Source organism: Styela clava, chromosome 13, assembly GCF_964204865.1.
Source record: "Styela clava chromosome 13, kaStyClav1.hap1.2, whole genome shotgun sequence".
NCBI classification, from domain to species: domain Eukaryota; kingdom Metazoa; phylum Chordata; class Ascidiacea; order Stolidobranchia; family Styelidae; genus Styela; species Styela clava.
Window position 1 is genome coordinate 11,750,813 of NC_135262.1, and position 24,918 is coordinate 11,775,730.

Genomic DNA, 24,918 nt, shown 5'->3' on the forward strand with positions numbered 1-24,918 from the left:
TATTTCCTTACCTAAAAGCAGTTACTTGTGCAGAGTGAAAAGCGTATACATATGTCAAATAAAAACATATACTCAGTATTTCAGAGTTGCAATTGTAATCAGTAGATATGGTGTAAAAATGGCAGAGTTCCTTACGCATAAGGTGACTTCAGAATTATATTTAAACAATAAAGTTAAAACACTAAGATTCTTACTAGATTTCCAGCAGCGAAGACAGCTGTTGGCCCAGGTAACAAACTTAAGTTGGATTTTTTCTTGCTATCATAACCAAATGAATGAAAAAGGTGTAAAATATTTTCAGGAATGCCAGATTCTGGAGAGACGTAACTTGTTGAAGCATATTCCTATATAAAATAAAATTTAAACGTTATTAGCTAGAAATATTATATGCAGTATGATTGTATAAATGTGTTAAAATTCGAATGAGCAAGATTTCACAAATATAAAGTAGAAATTCAGAAAATGGGGATTATCAATATTAAAGAATACATATAATTCTTTGCAATTTTCTGAGTCGATGCATCTGAAACGAATAACTTGCTAACTAATCCAAAACTGGATGTCGACTAGTAGCAGGGCATAAGGTCGTGGTACGCCATTAGATTAGGTCGTCTCATCGTCGTTTCTCTCTGATAAAAATGATAACTTATTGTTATTCTTAAATCAAATAGAGCAACGAGAAAGCCCTTGCATGTCCTTCAACCAAAACTGTTGAGTTAGTGTCTGGAGCGGGGGTTTAGAAATATTTTCAGATTATTAATGATGATAATTACCTCATAGTCATAGTAAAAATCTGATGGCTTCGAGTCATCTCCTTCTGAATAGAAAAAAAGTTGTTAATTACAACAATTTGGTTTTGAAATTCTACATAAAAAAACGTAAAAACTAAAATTTGAGCAAATTAAATTGTGAACAGTGATAGTATTAATTACGGTAGGTAAAGAAGTGCATTGAAAATTACTCAACAATGCAACTGAATTACTGGATTAGGCTTGGTGAAGCTTTTTGAATGCACAACAATTGCAAGCTTACATAAGTAGTAATAAATAATTAAATTTCAATACATTAAATTGTGTATTTAATAAATACTATATTCAATATCAAACGAAACTTATGCATAGTTAATGACAAAAAAAAAACACATCATAACATGTTAAAAATTATTTGACTAACTACGTTATTTATATAGTTAAAATGGAAATGATCAACATAATTGAATAATATTAAGGGCAATAGCATGCAAATAACAAGTGTTACAATTAGTAACAACTAAATTATATTTAAAATTAGTACAACAGTTAGTTAACAATTAATGACAGTAATATGCATGTTGGAAAAAATGTATTCTACAATAGCCTTGAAAAATGAAAGAAAAAGATTGAAGGAGTATGTAATAAGGAATAGGTAATGATTGTCGAAGGCCTACCAAAAATCAAGTGAATAGCAGCATGGTACATGAATTATAATGAGCAAACTAAATATTTCACCAAAATAAGAGATATTAGTAAAATTACATTGCGGTACAAGGTTGACCGAAAAAACTAACTTTTCCACTAACTGGAGATGTTAGTTAGTTAATGATTATTACATGTTTGCAATCTCATTACATAATTAATTAATAGAATAAAGTTATTACGATGATTATTCAAGCAAAACCACACTACAGCATGCAGTTTCAAATTCAGTCATGCAAGTTTTACCAGCATTTTCTGTTGGTACGTCAAAAACAGGCGGTTCAATGTTTGCTTCGTCACTTTTTTCCACTGATTGTCCATTCTCTTCCTGTGCTTTTTTCTCTACTCCTGGTTTTCCATCCTCTTCTTCTGGTTTTCTATCCTTTTCCTCTGGTTTTCCATCCACTTCTTCTGGTTTTCCACCCTTTTCTTCTGGTTTTCCATCCTCTTCTTCTGGTTTTCCATCCTCTTCTTTTGGTTTTCCCTCCTCTTCTGTGTTTTTCTCTTCTTTTACAGCTTTATCTTTTTCAATTTGTTCTTCTTCCGCAGGTTGTGGTTTTTCTTCCTGTGCAGAAATCTTTTCGGACTCTTCCACAGGTTTTTCATCATTAACTTTATCTTCTTCATCTTCCTGACTTGAATCTTTTTCTTTCTTAACTTCGGAAGCTTCTCCAGAGTCATTTTTTGAGATGTCGTCCTCTTTGGTTTCCACATCAGAAGAATCTTGTACATCAATCTTCTCAACCACTTTCTCGTCATTTGCTTCCTCTTGATCAGTGGATGCCACTGTAGAATCAGGTTGTTCATCTTGTTTCACAGCTTCACTGACAATTTCAGACTTTTCAGCTTCTTTAACATCCTCATCTTTTGTGGATACTTCTTGTTTTTCTTCAGTTTTAGAAGAATTCTGCCCTTTATCTGGTTCTACCGCATCTTCAGGCTTCTCTGAACTCTGAATATCTGGTTGTGGAGAATCCTTTGACACAGTATTTTCATCCTCGTGTACACTTGGAAGTACATCAACATGATTCTCTGCACCTTCTTTTGCTTTATCCTCATCCACCTTTCCATCTTGTGTCTGGTCTTCAGTTTTTATTGAAACCTCGTTAGAATCTTCTGTAGTTTTCATCTCATCATCTTCTGTAGTTTTTATCTCATCATCTTGCTTTACAGGAGATTCTTCTGGTATTGGGTTAGCATCACCAGAAGGAGAATCTTCTAATTTTTCAGATTCACCTTCATCTTGTTGCTCAGTAGTTGGTGCTGGAACTTCAGTCTCTCCAGTAGGAGGGTCAGCGGAGTCTTCATTACCTGCAGCAGGAACAGTTACCACATCATCTGTTTTAATCTCACCTGTTTGATCTTCATTCGAAGACATCGTACTCTTTTGAGAAAGAAATATTCAGTGCTGCATGGATATGAAGTTGTGAAGAAAACAAAAAATGTACTATGAATATTAATTAATAACTGAAACAAAATCCTTATTTTAAAAGGTAAAAGCTTCAAATTCTTAGATTTAGGTCATGCAAGTGGCATAAAATTGAATAATTTTGGTCAGTGATCCCAAATTAACTCTTGTGTACAAGCAATAATATAGAAATACCACTACCAGCTGAGTTGGTAATTAGATGAAGGTATAGTCCATAATGGTTAACTATATATGTTTAAACAGTATTGACTGCTTCACAGTTTACACTGAGATAGTATTTTGAGATGATTTTTAAATACGACTACTACAAAATTCTAAACTATTTTAAATAATGTATTAAATAGTTTGAGTACACATATATTGAATGTTTGTAACCTGTGGTTATTAACTAGATATAAGTATAAGTTGATTTCAAGAAGCTTCTTAAACATTAGATAATTAGGTACATCAAAACAAAACCCATAAATTTCTTAATTGCTTCTACGAAAATGAAGGAAATTCATTTAACACTTAAAATGCTTCAAATGACATGGGTTCTGTTTTTTGGGTCCACCTTTATGCCTTGTCCCCACTAGCTGTTTTGTCTTGGCAAGTACAAATTGCAGGAACCCCACCTTCAAAAATTTTTGGTCTGCCCATGCACCTGGCATTCATATCAATAAAGGCTCTATTCCACTTCAGAAAATAGTCAATTAGTATTTATATATTTTCAGTTCTACATTGTAAAATCTTCTTCCTATATTAAGGTAATATGTGTCCTCAACTCATATATATTACCCACACATCAGTTGCTTCTTAGTGTATTTGATTCAAATAATTTATTGAAAAAATGAAATGATGTCATTTGTGAACAAAATGCATAAGATTTGTAAGTTACCACTATTAATTTCTATAGTTCATACACACGAAAGATAATACACTCTCGTTTTATTGTTGTGTTATTTTGGTATTCCATTGTTTATAAGCCAAGGATGATATCTAGTTTACAACATTTGTAAGGTTTTTCATCCTTCTAGCTTTCTTTTTTTTTTATTTTAGAGTCATTAATTTGGCAGTATTTGTCATTTCCATCACAGAGTAGTGTCAAAAGTAGAATAGTAGGTTAGACCTTAGTACTGGTATTAGTAGTAGTATTTTTTTCATATATTCATTTGTTTTTGTCTGTTTTTTTCGCCCAAATCGGTAATGGCTGAATGTTGCAGTCAAATTCTATTAGAAAATAGAAAATGAAAAAAATAGAAAGCGTCAAAATCTTTTCAAGACTATAACTTATGCAAAATGTCAACATGATTCAACCACTCCGCCAGGCCGAAAAGGAAATGCAAAATTATTCCGACTATACATCTTAGTCTGATATATGTACAGTTACATTATTGCAGTCATAGAAACTGCCTGCGAATTTGCACACTAAGGCAAAGACATTGTACTGCAATATCAATAAACTGAACACAACACACGGGAAACTTTACTGCGAGGTGAGTGTGACCATGGAAACGAAAACTCAAACATGAAGCGTTTTCTCGACCTTTGATCCCAAATATTAAACTTCAAGCTAAGGATGGAATTTCGAAGCCAGCTTTTTACAGTATCAGGATATCCCGGGACTGATCCGTATAATCCTGGGATTTTTCGGATTAAGTAAAAGATTGAAACAACTTGCATGGCAATAAAATCATGTATTTGTATTTATTTCATGTAATACAGACGCAGAAATGTTAGAGCAGTGGTTCTTAACTTTTTCTTTTTTTATATATATATTTTACCCCTTCAGCAAATTTGGCTACGAGATTTACCCCCAAATACAGACATTGGTGATCATTTATTAAAAATTTGTCAAGCAAAGTATAAAGATGTGGTATCGATTGGGTTTCTACAATACTACCAGTAACAACTTCTACGTCTTCTATTCTTTTGCGCCGGTGGATCGGTATGCATATAATGCAAGGATGCTGTAGCAAGAATGAAGATAACTATTCTAAGTGATTCGAAAGTCTTGCTGCGCACTAACACAAATATATTACTGTAACGTTTTGTCTGACCAAGGTCAGACTTCCCCTGCAGACATACATAGTTCAACATTGAGTTGTGCTTTAAATTTTGGTTCTAGGAAAATTCACCGCAGAAAATTCTCGCCGCATAGAAAAATTAGCGCATGAAAAATCGCTTATTTAAAAAAGATCCGTTATTTAAAGAGCATACCCTAACCCTATAAACCTAAATGTTTTTATCACATATACTTGTTTTACCGTAAATATATACTAGCCTACTACGTTTTACAATACTTGTTTTGGTTTTGCTCGCCGTTCCATATTACGCTCTTATTGGACACGTCCGTGTACATAACGATCGTTCTAATATCATGTTGTTGTTCTTGATATTTGTCTCCTTCGTCGTGATAAATTTGCATTCTTCTTCGAATACTGGACCAATTGGATAGGATAGGATTTACATATTTACCCCGGGGGAGTGGAAAGCCAATAGGACGGTTCATTCATATGGCGAACCACGTCCTCTCGTCCCGTTACCTGTCCAGGTCGGGTATGGGATTAGTTAGCCAGTTATTGGACACGTAGTGGACATAGCGATCGTTTCAATATTAGGATAGTATTTACATATTTCTTCCGGGGGAGAGGAAAGCCGATAAGACGGCTTAATCATATGGCGGACCACGGCCTCTCGTCCGGTCACCAATCCAGGTCGGGTATGGGATTAGTTAGCAAGTTATTTGTTTTCGGAAGCATGGACTTGATGGTGGAGGAAGCCGTAACCGACCAGCGGTTACGTGAACCACCCTACGGCGGCGAGGAGTCCAGCAATCCTCTCGCACATCATAATTCGAACCTGCGAACTCACGCAAGGTAATCAGAGATGCGGTGGCAAGCGTATTCCCAACGCCACACCGCCGAGATAATATGTTGTTGTTGTGCTTGTTGTTTTTATTTTTGTTGTTCTTGTTCTTTGACACGTTTTTAAAAAGTCGCTTTTTTCTTCGATTACTGGACCAATTGCGTAGAAATTTCTAGTGAGTAAAAAATATTACTATTTTTTGCTAGAGGGCTATTACTTTTATTTTCCGCTATGACGTCATCAAAATTATGTTGTGCTACGTGTCCATATATTTGAGCATAGCTCTCTTGTTCGTTATCGGAAGCATGAAGTCCATGGTGGAGGCGGCGAGTAGTCCAGCAATCATCTCGCGCATAACCATCCCCGCAGGGGATTAGAAACTGCGGACCCACGCAGGGTAATCAAAAGTACGGTGGCGAGCGGCATTCAAACTTTTTCGTTCAGGATTGGTGTTCGACTAACGATTAGTTCGAGTACCGAAACTTCATTTGCCATAAACAACAATGGTCATTATTTTAATTCATTTCTACGCATTCCAAAATACACAAAATATTAACAAACCGTGTACCTAAACAACAATAATTATTCAAATCGGTCGGGTGTTCGGGCACTGAATTTCCGTTCATTTAGGCTACCGGTACCGTAGCATTCTTGACTGAAATTCTGGTCGACTACCGAATTATCCGAGTATCCAGTCGTTCAACTACAATGTTGGTTTTGTTTGAAATTATGTATTAAAGTTTGGATTCCTTTAACATCCGAGTATATGTATCTGGATTACGACAAGGGGTTTGGTTTGTAAGTATGACCTTGTCCAACATCAGCAATTGTCAGCTTAAATATATTTCTTTTTATTAGAAGACGACTAAACATCATACATACATACGATGTTTTTGAAGGCATTTAGGAATTTAAATCTTTTATTTTCGTTTTTATAGAAAATTGTTCACATGAAACATGATATGTATCATTAATTCGCTATACGCATTTTCAGAATTTGATTCTCGATTTTCAGAATTGAACCTATGAATCAATATCTTTCTGTCAGATAAATATCGTTTTGAATGCCGGTGAAATCTTCTCCACATGGTGTATCTTGAATAGGATCTAACTGTGTTTTTAATGTTCGTCAAAGCAAAATTTCATTTTCTCTTGTCATTTTTTATTCAAACCATAACATGAAATACAATAATCTCATTCGTGTTTTAAAATGTGTGATAACCTTGATATACTTTATGTTTTTATTCTTATCAATAATGAAGGTATTGTATCAAATTTGCACTTCAAACATAGTCAAGTTCAGATTTGCACCGAAAAATTTTCGACCTTCTTATTATTAAACTTTCTAAGACTTTTTTAAAATTTGATGGCTAGAAAACGCTCATGCTTCATGCACTATTCAGGGAACACGCAGATTCATAGAATAGTTGATATTCCCGCCAACTGAACACAAGGAATGTATTAATTGTTGACAAATATTAAAATGAACTAATGTGTTAATTTAACTCGTTTATTGTTTCAAAACTATTCTAAAACCGAGTTTGCATGGCCCGAAGGAACAAGCACGCAGCGAGATTGAGCAAGACTTTATTACCACAAAAATAAAATAAGGCCCAAAAAGTATTTCAAACGTATTATTCGATACAAAAAATAAGAGAGAATATAAATATGTTTGCTACTATTGAACAACACGAAGCTGTCAAAGTAGTTACTGTGTGTAGCAGCCTCATAGATCAAAGGTAATTTATGAAAATGATGAATAATTGAGAATGAAATGTCATTAACAAGAAGTAAGGATACTATTTTATTCCGAGGACGATAAGATGATAATTCTCTTGAAAAACAAGCCATAGTGCTGAATACGTAGTTATTTTTTCATGCTGTCAATTCTTGTTTCATCTATACTAGATAGACAGAAAAATACTAGCACAAACAGGAGTGGAATTCATACGCGCACAAGTACTATCGCACATGAAATACATGGTGCATACGAATGCCTATTGGACAGACAGATTACCAAAACGTGATTCAACATTGTGTTTCACGATTTACATGTTTTATTTCTCATTGAGACAGGCATTCTTCATACTTCCTTTTTTCCTTTCTTTTTCTGTATATATGGCGTTTCAATTCGGCTTTCAATTATTACGAATCAAGGCTAACACACTTTAAATGTTTTAATTTAGATTGACTCTCACAGAATTTGGGGTAGCGAAAAACTTGATTTGAAATAGCCTACGTATCTAAGCCAAATTTAAAATAAAAATACGCATTTTTATAATTCAATTCTTCACTTCATATTCTGCTTTTTCTATAACTTCTACATTTAAACATTTTCTGAACTTATACCATGAATTTTAGCATCATATAATTGTTTCATTTTTGTATACTTCCAATTTTTCAGAAGAGGTTAAATCTTTCAACAGTTCTAAAGATTTTTGGCGTAAGGATAACAGAGCTTCAAAACACCAAATTCACCCCAATTCGAATTGAAATTATGAAAATGTTGGAACAGAGTCAGTTCACGAGTTCGTCAACTAAACCTTGCCAGTCAATCATATCTGATCGCTAGAAGCAAACTCAGTGGTAAAATCAATATTCAAATGTAAACTGATAGGAGTTTTAAATTTAATGAAAACAAGTGAAAGAAATGATTTACTATTGTATGAACATATGAATGATCTCATACATAGGTCAATCATGATGTGACATGACATTGACAATTTCTATGCAACACCAACTTAAATGGATAGTACATGAAAAGATTCCAATGTCCAAATTTATGCATCATTTTGATTTAATTGATACATAGATAGTGAATAGAGAAATGCCAAAAAACCCACTTTGGCTGTTTTCTGATTTTCTGTCTAATTTTCTATTTTCTAATTTCCATGCAAAAACTAACTAAATCGATTAATTATTGGTAACTATATATAAAATGTGTGCACGAATTGGATGACCACTGATAATATGGATTAACCTATATTCAATGGATATAAATTGGACTATATATGACACAAAACTCCGGTAATGGTATGGTTTTATATTTTAATTGTTACATATATTATTGAACTTGTGGGCAATGTGTTTGAAATTATGAAATTGTTTTAATTGGGTGCAAATTATACTTATTCGACAATAAAATTAATATACGAAAATTCCGTTTGACATTGGAATTTATTTGGCAAAAAAAAAAAGTGGTAAAAACAAGTTCTTGTAATTACCGGAACGGACCCTAAATTACCTGAACGGGGTGGTGTATTTCAATGTAAATTGTTAACTTCTCTAGTATTTCTTCAAATCTTAGAAAATGCGGAAGTTTTAAAAACAGGAAAATGAAAACCTATCTCTTGATTTTCTTTTCAATTGTAATTCAGTGTGCGGAATTTGTCTTCTCGTTTAAACTTCATGTTACCGAAGAAAGGAAAGGCGAACCGTGCACCCGCACATCACCTTGATCAATGGGAACACTTCATTCTCACGAATGTATGGTGCAATTTGGTCACAAGATTATAAAGAAAGATGATGCGATATTTAGGTATTTCTGTTATTCTGTACACAGATAGGCTCCAGCTATACATATGCTGTGTACGTCGCGATAGCCAGGCACAAAAGTGTAAACGCGGTAACGAAACTACCGATTTATGTGAAAATTCTACTCGATTCCCGTGTCCGTTAATTTAGGATTCATTCAATTAATTCGGTATACCGTAAGTTAAAGGAGTAAGGTACCGGTATGACTTACAGACTTGAGTTATACCTGTATACTGTTATAGGCAGGGCTGCCATACGGTAACGTCCTTATTTCTAAGATTCGTCCTTATTTTGAAGGTCTTTGTCTTTGAAAATATTTTTTTGAAACGTCCTTATTTTGACATGTGTCCTTATTTTTGTTTTAATTTAGGGGTACGGTAGAGGTCACTTCGAGCTGTCGAGTGATTGATTTGCTAAAACATGTCAGCATGTAGAAATAATGTTAGAACCTCATTCTGTCATTCCAGCATTCTGTCATTGATTGCTATGAGCATTCATGATGTAATAACAGCATTTTACTGTATTAATTCACACAATGTCAAAACAATAAACAACTTAGAAGTGAGATGGAACAGATACCGTACCAGTAGTTTCTAACAATAAAAAACTGCTGGAGAAGATCCTTTCTAACATTTGCGAAATTTTGAAATATGATGAAGGAAAAGGTATAACAAGTAAAACAGTACAAATCATGTCTTCTTTACTGTCTTTATGCAGTTATGAGACCGTTTGGCCACCACAGTCCTAGCCTATATTGATACAAAAATCACAAGCCTGCAAGCAGAAGCTGTGCGATAGCCCGTGCTTAGAAAAAACGCAATTTGGATATCTGAATACCAAGAGCATTCTTGTAATCCGCGAGCTGTGAGATACTGAATCTAGTTTAGCCAGTTTGTCTCGATATAAAATCTGAGCTATGATCGATAGCGAACTTCACAATTTCCAAACTATGGGAATATCAAAAATTAATCAGGATTGCAAACTGGGGAACCACATTAAATATGAATAGTGTCACACTGTCACTTTAAATTGGTATTACAATACCTCTGTGTCAAGGTATATACGGTAGGTATATAAAGGCATGTCGCGATAGGTATCTTTGTGGTGTTAATTTTTTTTTTTTTTTGCTTATTATAGATTCTATGTTACATCTGTACATATTTAAAATAAAAATAATACTTTCAGAAACAATAAATCAATCCGCACTTCATTATTCAAAATTTTCCTATATCAGTATGCCATATATTTGTATTGATCATCGTGTTGCATTAAAAATTTTCCTTTACATAATGTACAACAATAAAAAAATTTTAAACGTTGTTGTTCGAGGTTTGTGATGAACCATTTTAAAATACGACCTTAACTTATGTTTAACTGATAACAAAAAATGAAAACTTAACTATGTGGAATTCTTATATATATATAGCTTATATTTATTATGACAGAGACAGATTATGATGAGATTGTACTATAAGTATATTTAAACTTTATATTATTCTAGTTGAATTTCTTTGTCATATTTATCTATCTCTCTTATTTTTTTAACTTGATTTTGCTTACGTTTCTGTCATTAATTTATTACACGGCTGTCGAGGTTTATACTTTGTCAATGTTTATTAAGAGAACAACTTCAATATTTCAAACATGAATCATTATTTTTGTTTGAGTATATTTTGTGTATAAGGAAAAGGATATTAACTCAATCTGCAGTTATCTCTTATGTTTTCAGTCATAGTTTTTTTCTGCTGCTATTGTTAGTTCGTTACTGTCTACCACATTGCATGACGCTTGCCCACACATGACTTTTGTCATTCAATTCGTATGTGGCTGATAGTAGAGAGCTATGAATATATTGTTTTATACTAAGGTAATTATTTTTAAGAAGTAGAAATGCAATTTCTGTTTCAATGGCATTGTTTATGATTTAATAATAAACAATAAGATAATAAATAATATCTTAATTGACTCCTTTGTTATTTGTTTTTCTTCTGGCACATGGTATTAGCAGTGTGATACTAATGATGTCTCTTCCGTATTTTTCCATTTTCCACCATATTGTTTAGTATTTTGATATGGTGCTAAACAAACAATTGTTGCCTTTTTATTTTTATCATGCTCAAATCAAACAAGTCAGTATTGTCAGTGACTCGTGTCTGGTTTCTAGTAATGATTCCAAGGTAGAGTCATAAGGTTATTTTCGAAGGAAACTGTTGAGTTTGGTTTGTGGATTGAGCTGTTTAATGAGTACATTTCATCTTTATTATTTACTCTATACTAAATTTAACCAGACAGAAAATGGTGTGAAGATTATATATTATTCAGGGTGAACCTGAGAAAAAACAGAAACATTAATTTATTGTACGAAAAGGGAAAAAATGTATTTAATACTTGAACTTCTGTTTGTGTATAATTGTACCCAAAAGTTTCAGGAATTTAGGATGCTTTGCACAAAAGATGTTGTTTCTAGAATATGTTCCAATCGACCTGATCTCGTTTTGAATTTGAATACTGCGACTAATAATCAACCTAACAACCTATTGCGCATTTTTATTACAGATCGTAATAGGCATATAACTGGAATCCTACGATCAACCTTTTGTTGTCAGAAATATGTCCTGTTTGCCTTGGAAAGGGCATTCGAGACATATGGATGCCAATGATGTAATAAACAGTATCTATCACGAAAGACAACGATATGAATTATGTGCTCTTCACGCTCTTAATAATATATTTCAAGATCCGAATGCGTTTTCGAAAGAAATTCTTGACGACATATGCTACAAGTGAGATATTTTGGTTGTTTGTTATTTAGTCAAATATTAACCGCACTGTTTCTGCATGTTGATCTAGTGCTGCCTTTGCCAATAAGAATAGTGAAAGTACATAATTTCTATTCATTTGAAATATATAATCATTCTTTCATCTAGGATGTTATCAAATTTAAACAGAGTTGATCATATCCTCCTCATTGAGAAAATTTTTAGATAAGAGATATTTCGAAAATCTATATTAACAATTATGTTTACAAAAATGTTTGTTATTTGATATTTTGACAATCTATATTGTTTAAATTGGATTGTACCTCTTTGTAATTAGTGTGTAATTTCACTGCTAATTATGCCAACATTTTTGATGAGGATTTTCGATTGATACAATAAAAACTTGAGAGGATTTATGCATCACCTTGTGACGGGATGAGAATTTTGAAAAGCGCAATTGTGAGAATCAATTATAGTATTCTGAGCTGTGCCAAGCCAAAACTCAGAAACAGCTAACCAGAGTCAGGTCAAGTTTCAATATTGACAATCCAATGATGTGAAAAATTAGTTCTTATAAGTTTTTGGAATTCTTGAAATTTGACTCTTAGTTTATCTATGGCTCGGGTATGACTTGGTATTAACTCCACCTTCCATCTTTATTTTAGTTTCAAACTTGAAATACAAACATGCACTTGATTTGAAGATACGTAATATAGTAATGAATTTGTTCCATAGGCTACTATTATTATATTTTTTTGTTATATTTTTCAGGTTATCACCAGACACAATGTTGAATCCACATAAAAGCGTACTCGGTACTGGAGATTATGATGTAAATGTTATCATGGCAGCTTTACAATCGAAAGGTTATGCTGCCATTTGGTGGGATAAACGAAAGTGAGTTTTCATGTTTGTTTCATTATCAGTAATGCTAAAATTTTATTGACTTAATAAATTAAATGGTCATTTGGTACTTACTGGTTACTGATTTTTAGAACTGACTCTTCGATTTTAGACTTAAAAAAACACCAGGCATAGAATTTTGATAATTATCAATGAAAGAGTACACTCATGAGAGCCGAAATCAAAATTGAATACCCTCTCCATGATATTCTAAATTAGATATATTAGATGCAGTAAGTTGGTTTAAGAACATTTCTAAAATATTCCTGATATAATTTTGTTATTCGAAGCTATTGACATTGTGTAATTAAAGGAGAATAATTAACATATATTAACTGTATAAATAATAAAGAATATTCAAAACAATGGTTATTTCGACATTTCTACGTTTTCAAATTCAATCGCTATGAAATTGAAATGATTTATGCATTTTTCTCTATTGAATATGGCCTGAATTCTTCATTTCCGAATATTAGTTCAAAATGAATTTTAAATTGTAGATTAATATTAAGTAACAAAGAATATGAGTTTTAATGAGGCTTGTTATTGATTTATTGAATATATGATTTTTCTAGGTTGCTTACTAAAGTAATTATTATGCTGTTTGAACAATTGCCTATTCATTTCCTGATTTAGTAAAATTTTATTATTGTTCACATCACATTAGTATGTTAATCTCTACTAGCGCTTATCAAAACATGCAGATATGATTGGGGTTATTACTGAGTGAGATTTAAAACCAAGTAATGTATAAAGAATATAGGTCATAGGTTTGTTCAATGTTTGCATCAATGAGAAACTTGCTGTTACATCTTTTCTGAAAGTCTAATAATCTTGGGGTTGGTAGGTTCTGGCTTCACTCGTGCAATACTTATATCCGGGTACTCGATTTTGTGAAATTCATGTGAAGATCAAATGAAGATAAGAACCAAAAATGTTTTCAAAAGAGTGTGGGAGGAAATGGATGTTTCTGCAACCTTTGAGTTCACAAAAATTGCACCTTGCGTTACTATTGCGAAATTTTCGAAGTATGTTCGCAAGTTGGCATAAGCAAACTGGTGCATTTTCAATATCACCATTTCACTCAAAAAACATTCGAGCAGGTTTCATAAAAATGTATTGAGATTTAAATTTTTGATTTTAAAAGCCCTGTTTATCTTGCTTTTTGATTACTGTAAAACCTAAAGCTTACAAATAACTCTGGAACCTACAAAAGCAAATCAATGTTGCAATCATGCTTGAAAATCGGTCTTTGTAAAATGTATCTGAGCGTCTTTTTGAATTTTAATTGGTATGTCACTGTGGACTTTTTGCTGATTAGTCATTGTTACAAAAATAAACAAGGAAGTCGATGCTCTGAGAAAACGAAAACGTCAATATCCACTATGAGATAATTATATTTTCTGCTCCACTTTCAACATCACTCCCAACCCAACCAACTCATTTTTATAGGCTTTTAAATTTAATAAATTTTGTTTTCAAATAGGACTCACTTGAGAGTCTTATCATTTACGTTTTAATATTGGAAAAGCAAATTATTGGAGAAGCAAATCCACGCGAACTTGAATAATTCTAAATAATTCAAATCCATGATTTGTATGTGGGGGAAAAATGAACTAGGGAAAGTATCAACCAGGGATCTCCGAAGAGAATCGAATATTTGAATACATTCAAATTTCATTATATTCAATACAAATAATTTTTGCTTTCAGTAATTTTTTCTTTAAATTAGAGATTTGGAGCTGTCAGACAAGCAGATCAACTTTGTAAAGAAAACAATTACCTTTGTATTTACGTTGTTTCAGACATGTTCAACCTGAAATTATTTTCCACATGAACTTGCCTCCAATTTAGAATGTACCGGTAATCGTTAGTGAAAATTTTTTTTTCAAAATATTTGGATTTGGCCATCCCTAGTGTCATCCAGTTTTTATTACTGAATAAACCTTCAGAAATAATAACCTTAAGCGGCTAAATATCATTTCATCACTAGGAAAGTCACCCCAAATACAAACTTGGGACACTTTGTGATCCACCTGTCAGTGATTTGCCACCTCTGCCTTATAATATACCATTGTAACAGTCTTAATCTTCTATTTCAAATGTTATATCAGTAAAAACCAAAGCTTCGGGCTCTTGGTGCACAGTATTTTTCCACTACTAGTTTGTTTGCGTATTATGGCATCGTTGGTATTTTCCATAGAAATTATACTTCATTCTTTACCAAAAATGAATGCTAATATCTAGTATGATTGGAATGTTATTTGCATTTATATTTGTAGGCCACTGGTATTTGGCTCACTCAATGTATTTTAGATTTAAAGAAAATGCATACCGGTATTTATAAGCAATGACATAATACCATCATTTGGTCAGGAAATTGATTCAAAACATCTGGCTTGAATTTTTGGTAGCTCATTATTTTTAATTTGAATACAGTGTAGCATAATGAAGCGAGAGGGAAAAAATGAGATTTTTTTTATCCTGTATTATATCCAAATGGCTGGCAGCAGTATGAACTTTAGACGGATATTATAGCAATAAAACTTTCAATCATCTGTTCTATTTTTAAATTTGAAAGTGATTTCAACCATTTGATGAATGTTTTAATTATTCATATAATTTGCTAAACTGAGTAAAACTTATCTAGATCAGCCAAATTTGGTTCAATAGCAGGTTAAATGTACTAGTAGAATGTTCATGTATTTTTTTCAATATACTACTGGATTTCAGTATTCAAATTCAAAAAATAATTATATTGGAATGCCCTGTGATTTTCCTACACCTCCCAGATATGCATTCTATGTATTACATAATAACATAATTTGACTCTGGGTGGCATATTTGCAGTTACCTAATTTCAGTATTTGTGTAATTATTTTATTTCATCTGGATGGCGCAATCGCCTAGCGGTTAAACTATTAAGACTTGATAACTGTGATGGCTTGGCAGAAAACACATCTCAGGTTAAAATCCCATGCGTCCAGCTCACCCAGAGTGTATTAAGTTGAGTAGGCAATGCCGAGTCCTTTCAATTAATAATAGCTTCTTACATTTTATTAGACATCACATCAGTGGCTTCTTCTATAGGGCGTTAGGGACTAAAGGCGAGAAATAAGTGTTGTATAATAAAAAAAATTATCAGCAAATTGAATCTTAGTGAAATGACAGGTTTGGAAACAAATAAACTCTTTTTCTCATCTTCTATTTTACCTGGTTGAATGTAATTAAATTATTCAACTTTATTTTTCAGGAACATAAGTTCCCTTCACCTACCGAGTGTCAAAGGTTTAATGTTGAATATTCCATCCGAAATTGATCTTGGCCTTTTCAAATTACCTCTGAAACGAAGACATTGGATCGCGTTGCTTGCAATAGATGAGGTTTTTTATAATCTTGACTCAAAATTGAAGAAACCATCGTTAATTGGTGGACGAGACTTAATAAGGTGAGTTGAGAGTTTAATATGAATATATTCTTGAGAATATTTTATTAATTTATGATACTTTAAAGTGAGTTTGAACTAATGCTTATTCTTAAATAGCGTTATTCAAGTGGGGTTTTCGCAGTCTTAATGCTTGACAAAACAAAAATGGGGTTCTCTAAGAGTTCAATTAAGTATAGTGGGTTTCTGTAATTAAAGGTTGTTGCATATGCTCATTGATTAGTGACCATGATAAAGCAGACAATGAGACAAAAAATTGTGTGAAATAATGGAAACAGTTTCCTTCGCTTTATTCTAACCCTCTATTCCTTAGAGTGGGTAGTGTTAATATAGTCTCGACATGGGCAAACTACTCCCTCTGGCCAAATCTGTCCCGTTTCATGACTTAATCCGGCCCTGCAATAGGCTTGTTAGATTATGATTGTGTAAGCTGTATTTTTGGTTGCCACAGACTTTCATGATATGGAATTTTGACAAAACTTTAGGTTTATTTGCTTACTCTATTGAACAGTGTGCTTTTCACAGCTTGTTCTATTTCTCGCTCGCTTGCTGTGTGTGGTCACATAAAACATTTCACGTCATACTTATATGGCCCTGGTCCAAAAACCTTGGCCACCCCTGGTAAAGTCTATATTGTATGAATATTCGAAAAGTTGTCAAAACTTATCGCTTCTTTTTCAATAATATTTCATTTGCTGGCTATTGATCGCTTTTATGCCGTTACAATGTTAGCAAACTTGTTATGTACAAACATGCGCTTTTTTTCACTACAGGGCTTACCTCGAGAAACTACTCGGTGCCAAGAACAGTGAACTACTCTTGGTTGTTGACAATGTAGTGGAGCAAACTCGAGAATGGAAAACTGTGACTCCCAATAATTCTGAGAGTAGTTTAGAGACAACATAGCAGAATGATCTAAAAAATGCGCTGCCATGAGAATTATGTTTGCAGTAATTGACATGTTTATAAATACCGTAATCTGGAATGCCATCATTGATGAGGTATAGCCGTTAGCATTTTCTGGTAGAAGTACTGATAGCTGAACTGAGAATGGTTAAGCGATTCGTCGGAACGTTTTGTCTAAAGTTAATTTTTTCTGTGAAATGTTGTGTGTGTATTTTATACTTAATCTAAGATTTATTATCTTGGATAACATAATTAAATTTCATACTTTAACAAATATTGAACTATCAAATTATTGTGAAATTTGCATTGTTCGAATCGTTTCGTGAGGCACATCATATCTTATCGGTATTTATAATTCAGTCTTTTTCATCTTCCTGCTTCCTGTTTTGTTTTGTCAATATTTTATCATTCAGAAGGCTTATGTTTGAATGGAATTACACTTGCAATCATCGTTTAAATCAAACAAATATAGCTAATAAAGTATGCTTTTATTCTGATATTATAACATTTTCAATAAACCACTTAGAATTTTACGGTACTTTGGCAACAAGAAGTCTGGGATTTTTCATGCAGTTTTTCATGCCTACCTACGATTGCCTTTGATCGCTGTAAAAATGATCTCGTCTTATATATATCATTGCCTCGCTGTATACTTAACGACCCTATTAATGTAATTCAAATTTGTAAGTTTTGTCACCAATGTGATTATGTGTCACCACAAGGCATGGTTTTTGCACCATCAGTCTTTTTACTTTATGATGAATACTTTCTCGTCCAGTGCATATATGTAATATAGTATAACTTAGCTAACATGGCATGTGAAATGTCATTGTCATTCTCTAATCAAGTGTGCAGTTTAACTTGTTTGTTTGTCTGGTTGAAAATAGCAATCAAATTGGTAATCCAAGTTTTTCACTTTCACATGTTTCTGTATTTAAGACAGCAATTTCTTCTCGCCTAATCTATGGTAATTCATCCATTTTTGATGGTTTACCCGAAGATTTCGTTTCATTTATTTTATTTTCAAATCTGTATATTGTTTTCATGTACTAGGCTTTCTCGAAAAGTCGTTCATACAAGATTGCTCAAGTTCAAGATGTTTTAGCAACCGATTTACTAATGCTAAACTTGAAATTGAATGAAATATCAACACCCACAAACTGAAACTTAACATTGAAACTGAATGAATGCATATATATACTGGCATTTGCGTAAGAACTCTTTCCTAACTTGAGTAACTGATGTATTTGGGTTTCAAAATAAAATGATGAGGTATGGATGTGGCTAGGTGGAAGTTGATTATTTTCTTTGGTACCCTATTTTGGTGCATTTGTTATTGTTTTTTTTTCTCTCAATATATATTTCACAAAGTTTAAATAGAAAACGATCTGATATGTTTATCATATATTGGAGGGTAACCAACCATTCGCACGCAGACTAGGTATTTTGCAAGCATGTGTGAGAAATCGTTGCTGAATAATTTGACCCAAGTCCGGAAGCTTGTAAAATTTTATATTGTAAAAAACCATTCGTTTTTTGGAGCGTATATCGGAATACTGCAATTTTCTGCGCTTGCCCTTATCGTTAGATTCCTGCGTTGGTGGACGCGAGTCCTCTTATTTGAGGCCAGCGATGTGAACTACGATCGCCCGTGACGCGACTCCGGGCTTTTAAAGACCTGTATTGTATCCAACACTGTGATACTCATCCACGTCAAGATACGAATTTTACTGGCTTGGCTTTTATATACCGGAAATCACAAAATAGCATTTAGCGCGAGCTAAGCGTTGGGAATACGCTGGTCGGTTACGGCTTCCTCCACCATCAAGTCCATACTTCCGAATAGTGTAACTGTAACTGACTAATCCCATACCCGACATGGAATGGTAACCGGACGAGAGGCCGTGGTTCGCGAGAGGATTGCTGGACACCTCGCCGCCGTATAGTGGTACACGTAACCGCTGGTCGGTTACGGCTTTCTACACCAGGGCTACTCAACTATTTTTACCGAAGATCCGCATACGAAACATCAAAATTATTTGGGTCCTGTGTTTCCATAATTTATATTTCGGCATCCGTGAACTCGCACTTCCTCGACCGGCTAATGATTAATATCAGCTAATCGAGATTGTTCATTATGGCGTTACAGTTCTTTTCATATATATTCAAAACAATAAAAGTCATTTTATAAAATGAAACGTTAAGAATTGGGTGCGGTCCGAATCAAATTGTCGCAAGGTCCGGATTCGGACAGAGATCCGCCAGTTGAGTAGTCCTGTCCTACACCATCAAGTCCATGCTTCCGAAAACTGCAGTGCCGAATAAGTAAGTTAACGTGTTCATTACTAATTGAGGGCCAAGTTACGATTAATTTGCACGATTTAGTTTTCTGGAACAGTTCCGATACTTACAAACATCGGTAGAGAGATTTAAAACGAATGATACTTGAGAATTTTATTTCAGCCGGGCCTCTATTTAGGTCTTCGTCGTCTGATCAACTCAAATTGTTTCATAAAACACTGAGGAACCACTGAAAAATCCTCTATGGAAATTTCTGTGCTGCGCCCTTTTCCTTGTTCCCCTGAGCACGTGCTTATTTTGTTTAATAGTTAATCCAGCACTGTATGTAGGGTAGGATAAGATTGACATCTTTATTCCGGGGGAGAGAGAAGCCGATAAGACGGCTTAATCATATGACGAACCATTGCCTCTTACCCGGTTACCAGTCCATGTTGGGTATGGGATTATTTAACCAGTTATTTGTTTCAGGTGCGTGGACTCTAATCTCGGATGAAATTGCAAGATAGAACAAAACTAACTTATAATATTCTTCGAGAAATAACATTCTTTTATCTAATATCGTAAAAATAATAACGCACTAGAAATGAACGTTCAAAAACATTGCGCATGTGCGATACTGAAGAAATCGTTTTCTGTTTGAACTTCCTTCGACTATTCAAGTGGTTTTCGCTCGCAGTTTGAATTTCAATTCCAGAGTATTATTCGTATTCCCGATTCAAAATATTATGATTTTGACGTTTCGCCTTACATCAGTCCTGCACAACCCAAATGAACGAAAGGGCTGCAACATACAAAAACAATTGTTTACGGGCCAAAAGTTATCATTATTACCGTATAACCTATATCGTGTAATATTTTTCGTAATATTGAGTACAAACGGTGTAATATATGATCAATTCGACACAATTGTGTTTGTCGACGACAAGCTCCTTATACATATCCATTCAATTGTTTGATTTATTTAGTTGAATAGTATTTCCCGTCAAGTTGAAAAAAGTTACTATTACATTCGCCCCTCACAGCGCATGAGATATTATGTGACAAATGATCATAGTGCCAAAATCATACGTCATGTGCAAAGGAATTTTATTGAACAAGTTATAAGAAAATGGGCAACTTGGTCGCTATTTGAATATTTAGAATTTAGATTATTAAGTTATCTAGAATTGATCTTTGGCACCGATCGTCAGATTTTTGTATGCACAAGTACATTGGAATAACCTCGCTGACCACATGCCTTACATCGTTTATAAGCTTCTTATCGGCATCGGCAGTTATGGAGCTTCGTCCATACGAAATATCTTCTCAAACTCAAATAAAATTTCCTGTAACATGCACCCTGAAATCAAATACACACATCCCAAAAAACATTCAACATGAAGGTTGTGTACTATTACAAAAACAAAGGCACTAAATAATGCAATGACGGAAATATCAGTACCGGTAAATGGCAGAACAGAACCTGATAAAAAAAAATACAAAATTGAACAACTGCTCAGAAATAACAGTAATCAAACACCAAAATGTTCCCATATTGGTTTTACATCAATGTATCACTAACTACACTCTTGAAGCTGATGATTTGCAGATTTGGTTAGTCAGACTTCTCTATGTGCTCCATATTCAATTGTGAATGGTGGTAAAAATGGCTTGCTTTGTCTGTTCATAGATCATGATTGTCCAGTTGAACCAAAGCCCCCCTCACCTCTGACAGTGTCATCGAGTTTCTAAAGAAAGAAATATTTTAATGCTACATACACATTACATCTCAAAAAGGCGAATCCAAGATTTTGATCAGAACATAGCTGTAATATTTTGAATGGGCTAGTTGTGTCCCAAGCCAACTTTAAAAATGGCAGATAGGATTTGCATGTTAATCTGCTTTATAATCTGGTGAAGCATGATTCCTGGTCCGGTCCTTAGACGGGTGTGGGATTGATTAGCCAGTTAAGTGTTTAGGATGCATGGACTTGACTGAGGAGGAAGCTGTAACCGACTAGCGGTTACGTGAACCACCCTATGGTGGAGAAGAGTCCGGAAAACCTCTTGCACATAACAATCCCCCACAGAATTCGAACCCACTCAGGGTAATCAGAGAGAGGTGCGGTGGCGAGCGTATTCCTAACGCTTAGTACGATGCAGCACACAGCCAAGATTAGTGAACATTACCCAGGCAAGATGGACCCGTTAGTAATAATTGCGACACTGCTAATTAAACTGTTATTCAAATTGGTGATCGAGTATTTCAAATTAATGTTCGCATTGCTGTTGATCAATGTGGAAACAGATAAACCTGAATGGTATTTTTAGAAACCTGGGCCTAATCAGTGTTGAACAAAATTAGCTTTTCAGTTGTACTATTTTGCAGCAATTGCTTCAGCCTTCAGATGTTATCATTCAATTCATTAGTCTCTCAAAATTAAGACATGGAGGCAACAATGTTAAAAGAATTGGGAGTGGTATTAGGTATTTACAATGGAGGAAACTCACATCAAGTTCTTGCAATTTAGGAATGAATATTCTTTCACAAATCAATTGTGCGATACGAGCACCTTTCTTTACTGTAAAACAAGTTTATTTTGTTTATTGCGAGAACATGAACTGAAGAAAGAAAATGAACCTGTATGATATTGTCACTAAACGACTTCAAAAAACAAAGATAATTTTAATATTGACTACTTTGGATTAAAAAAAAACCAAGTACACATTTCGAAGTTAAAACGTCGTTAAGCATTGATTTAACTCCACAAAATTTATGACAAAATGGAAAGCTGTGCAAAGAACAAAAATTACGATTATTCCAGACTTTAGTACCTCTATATTAACTAGCTAGTAGCTACTACTACCTTCATTCTAAGTAGAATTTTTCGCATAAGACTTATTTGGTGTGAATGTAACAAAAAAAAAACAACCTTTTTTCCATTTTGCCACTTCATAGGTAGTAAGAGAAAGGTGTTTTATCTATTTATCTTGGGGGAGGAAAGAGATAAGACGTCTAAATCATATCGCGAACCATGGCATCTCATCTGGTTACCAGTGCATGTTGTTGAGTATGGAATAAGTTTAGCAGTCATTTGATTCAAATACTTGTGGTGGAGGAAGCCATAATCCCCCAGGGATAACATAAACAGTGGGAAGGGGTACAGGAATCCTCTCACACATAATTATCTTCATAGGATTCCAACCAATTAACCTATGCAGGGTGATCAAATGTACGATGGCAATCATATTCCCAACGCTTGGTATGATGCGCCGAACAGAGAAAGTTTCATGGAAGTTCTAAGCAATTCAGTAGTTGATTCAATAATATTACTTCAATGAACACGAATATACCTTCAAATTCTTCATCTGAAAAATTGAACAATATGACACCAACATTCCCTCTGTAATCTTGATCAATCACTCCAGCCCCAACATCAATAAAGTGTTTGTGAGCTAAACCAGATCTTGGTGCGACTCTTCCATAACAACCTTCAGGTAATGCTATTTGAATATCAGTTTTTGCAAGAACCTTCCCTCTGGATGGGATTTTATAATCATATGCACTGAAAAAAGAGAATCATATAAATTAAAACAAGTGGGATTGTGAATTGGAATTGATTAATATTGAGTTTACAAGACTGAGTTATATGACCCAAAACAAAATCAGCATGGATGATTATCCATGCTTCTATAATAAAAGAGCTTGTTTTTTTTGTCTATGATTCTTAATAATTGTAAAAAATATTCATTTTATTAATATAGGTAGCAACAGTATAAATTAGTACAATGCCATACTCCCCAATCAGGAAATCTGAACAAATCATCATATACTCGTAGACTGATCATTTTAGTGATGAAAACTTGAGTCTAGTATAGTTTAGTACCACAAGTACTTCCAGTGGGCGTAGCATAACGATTTTTGCATATGTTATTCCTAACCCTCACCTGACTAAAATTACGAAATCCAAAAATTACGTCACTACGACGTCACCATCACGTCATAGGGATTGCCAAAGTATAATTACGATCGCCCGGAATGGCATCTGCGCCGCCAATAAGAACTTGCTAAAGCCGGCTCTCTCTCTCCTATCGTGATCGTTGCAACGTGAAAACGAGAGAAATAGATTGCTCAATTTCGGGTTATCGTCTGCGCGTTTTGGACGGCCATCCGCATACTTCGGTGAGCCTTATTACGCCACTGTGATGTCGGAATGACGTAATTTTTTGGTGACGTAGTCAGGTGGGGGTTAGGATTGACATATGCAAAAATTGTTGAGCCAGGCCAACTAGAAGTGGATGTGGTACTAAACTATACCAGACCCGAAAACTTTTCATTTGTTTCATACAACTGTCAGAAATTAAATAGGCATGTTTAGTCTGCAAATTAAATCAGTAGATGGCAATTGTGCAGAATGAAGGTATTCTAAATTATGTCTAAATTGAGTAATTTTAATATCCAATATAACCAAGTTTGAATGTGAATGTATGGCTTTCGAAAATTCAATTCATTTAGGACATCCCTGCTCAACAAACAGCACTGGTTTATTGAGTCTGTTTTCACCGTGAAATACTATTCATGCTGTATGTAGGCTACAATGTGTGTTTTCAGTATGGTGAAAAAAAAGGATTGATTTACCACCTCATTACTGCATTAAGGCACAAATCAATTAGGTGGGTTGAGCCCTTTTTCGAATATAACACTACAAATTGACTGTATACTGGTATGTATATGTAGAATATTGTTTGAAGAAAATATACGAAAACACTGATAAAAATACCTGTATAAATCAAACCCCGCAGCAAGTTCAGATCCTCTGGTTGGTGTAGTTGCTTCCTTAGACAGTTTGGCAAATTGTAATGTTGGGATGCTAGCATCTGACATTCTAGGTTTCTTGTTGATATGCCCATCTGCATAACCTGTGTTTGTGTCAATTTCTTTAAGTGGTTGATGGACAACTTCCATGATTAGATATATGTATGAAGTTTGCAAGGAATAATGAAAATTAAAACTAATAGGAAAAATTAGGGAGGGAATGCGACTGAATATTAGTGAAAACAAAGTTGGTTATATTATGTTCGTAATCACTTTTTCCATACCGCTGTACTGACCTTAGCTAGAAAATGTCTGTTGGGAAAAGAATAGAGAAAAGGTTTGTAGTCTGATGGCTGAGAGGATAGAGCCAAGGGTACGAAGGTTGGGAAGTCTGAAAGTGGCGTAGGCCACGTAGTCAGGTGGGAGTTAGGATTGACAGGTGAAAAAATAGTTATGCTACGCCCACTAGAAGTATGTTAGGTACAAAACTACATGAGACCCCTTTGTCAAGCTCTATGACATGAATGTCAGGAACAACATACAGA

The 24,918-nt window shown here is 34.1% G+C and overlaps 3 protein-coding genes across 8 annotated transcripts in view; 1 reads left to right on the forward strand and 2 right to left on the reverse strand.

Moving 5' to 3' along the window:
* The window catches only part of LOC120333390 (cilia- and flagella-associated protein 44-like), a 28,246-nt gene extending 24,727 nt beyond the window's left edge, over positions 1 to 3,519 (reverse strand). The window contains exons 1-4 of one of the 6 annotated variants that reach the window (XM_039400803.2): positions 3,498 to 3,519; positions 2,808 to 2,862; positions 774 to 817; positions 195 to 344 (exon numbers count right to left, since the gene is read on the reverse strand). In XM_039400803.2, the coding sequence (XP_039256737.2) occupies positions 195 to 344; positions 774 to 817; positions 2,808 to 2,832 (219 nt within the window). In that variant the 5' untranslated portion in view covers positions 2,833 to 2,862; positions 3,498 to 3,519. Of the gene's footprint in view, positions 1 to 194; positions 345 to 773; positions 818 to 1,700; positions 2,723 to 2,807; positions 2,949 to 3,497 lie in introns of those variants that run through there. The other 5 variants (XM_039400804.2, XM_078119328.1, XM_078119329.1 and 2 more) reach the window with 5 other exon arrangements.
* An 8,301-nt stretch (positions 3,520 to 11,820) lies between these two features.
* LOC120333451 (josephin-2-like) lies at positions 11,821 to 19,480 on the forward strand. Its single transcript, XM_039400883.2, has 4 exons — positions 11,821 to 12,047; positions 12,795 to 12,920; positions 16,180 to 16,374; positions 17,145 to 19,480. Exons 1-4 carry the CDS (start codon positions 11,875 to 11,877, stop codon positions 17,275 to 17,277), a joined length of 627 nt encoding a protein of 208 aa, XP_039256817.1. The 5' UTR covers positions 11,821 to 11,874; the 3' UTR covers positions 17,278 to 19,480.
* Positions 19,481 to 20,948: 1,468 nt separating this feature from the next.
* LOC120333456 (deoxyuridine 5'-triphosphate nucleotidohydrolase-like) lies at positions 20,949 to 24,624 on the reverse strand. Its single transcript, XM_039400887.2, has 4 exons — positions 24,339 to 24,624; positions 22,912 to 23,123; positions 22,069 to 22,139; positions 20,949 to 21,305 (listed from the first exon to the last, which is right to left on the reverse strand). The coding sequence occupies exons 1-4, from the start codon at positions 24,521 to 24,523 to the stop codon at positions 21,249 to 21,251; spliced, it is 525 nt and encodes a 174-aa protein (XP_039256821.1). The 5' UTR covers positions 24,524 to 24,624; the 3' UTR covers positions 20,949 to 21,248.
* Positions 24,625 to 24,918: the final 294 nt, after the last annotated feature.

Coding starts and splice junctions, on each gene's coding strand:
- LOC120333451 (XM_039400883.2), top strand. CDS start 11,875: ATGTCCTGTTTGCCTTGGAAAGGGCATTCGAGACATATGGATGCCAAT. Junction 12,048..12,794: donor CTTGACGACATATGCTACAA/GTGAGATATTTT, acceptor TATATTTTTCAG/GTTATCACCAGACACAATGT. Junction 12,921..16,179: donor ATTTGGTGGGATAAACGAAA/GTGAGTTTTCAT, acceptor TTTATTTTTCAG/GAACATAAGTTCCCTTCACC.
- LOC120333456 (XM_039400887.2), bottom strand. CDS start 24,523: ATGGAAGTTGTCCATCAACCACTTAAAGAAATTGACACAAACACAGGT. Junction 23,124..24,338: donor GCGGGGTTTGATTTATACAG/GTATTTTTATCA, acceptor CTCTTTTTTCAG/TGCATATGATTATAAAATCC. Junction 22,140..22,911: donor TTCAGATGAAGAATTTGAAG/GTATATTCGTGT, acceptor CTTGTTTTACAG/TAAAGAAAGGTGCTCGTATC.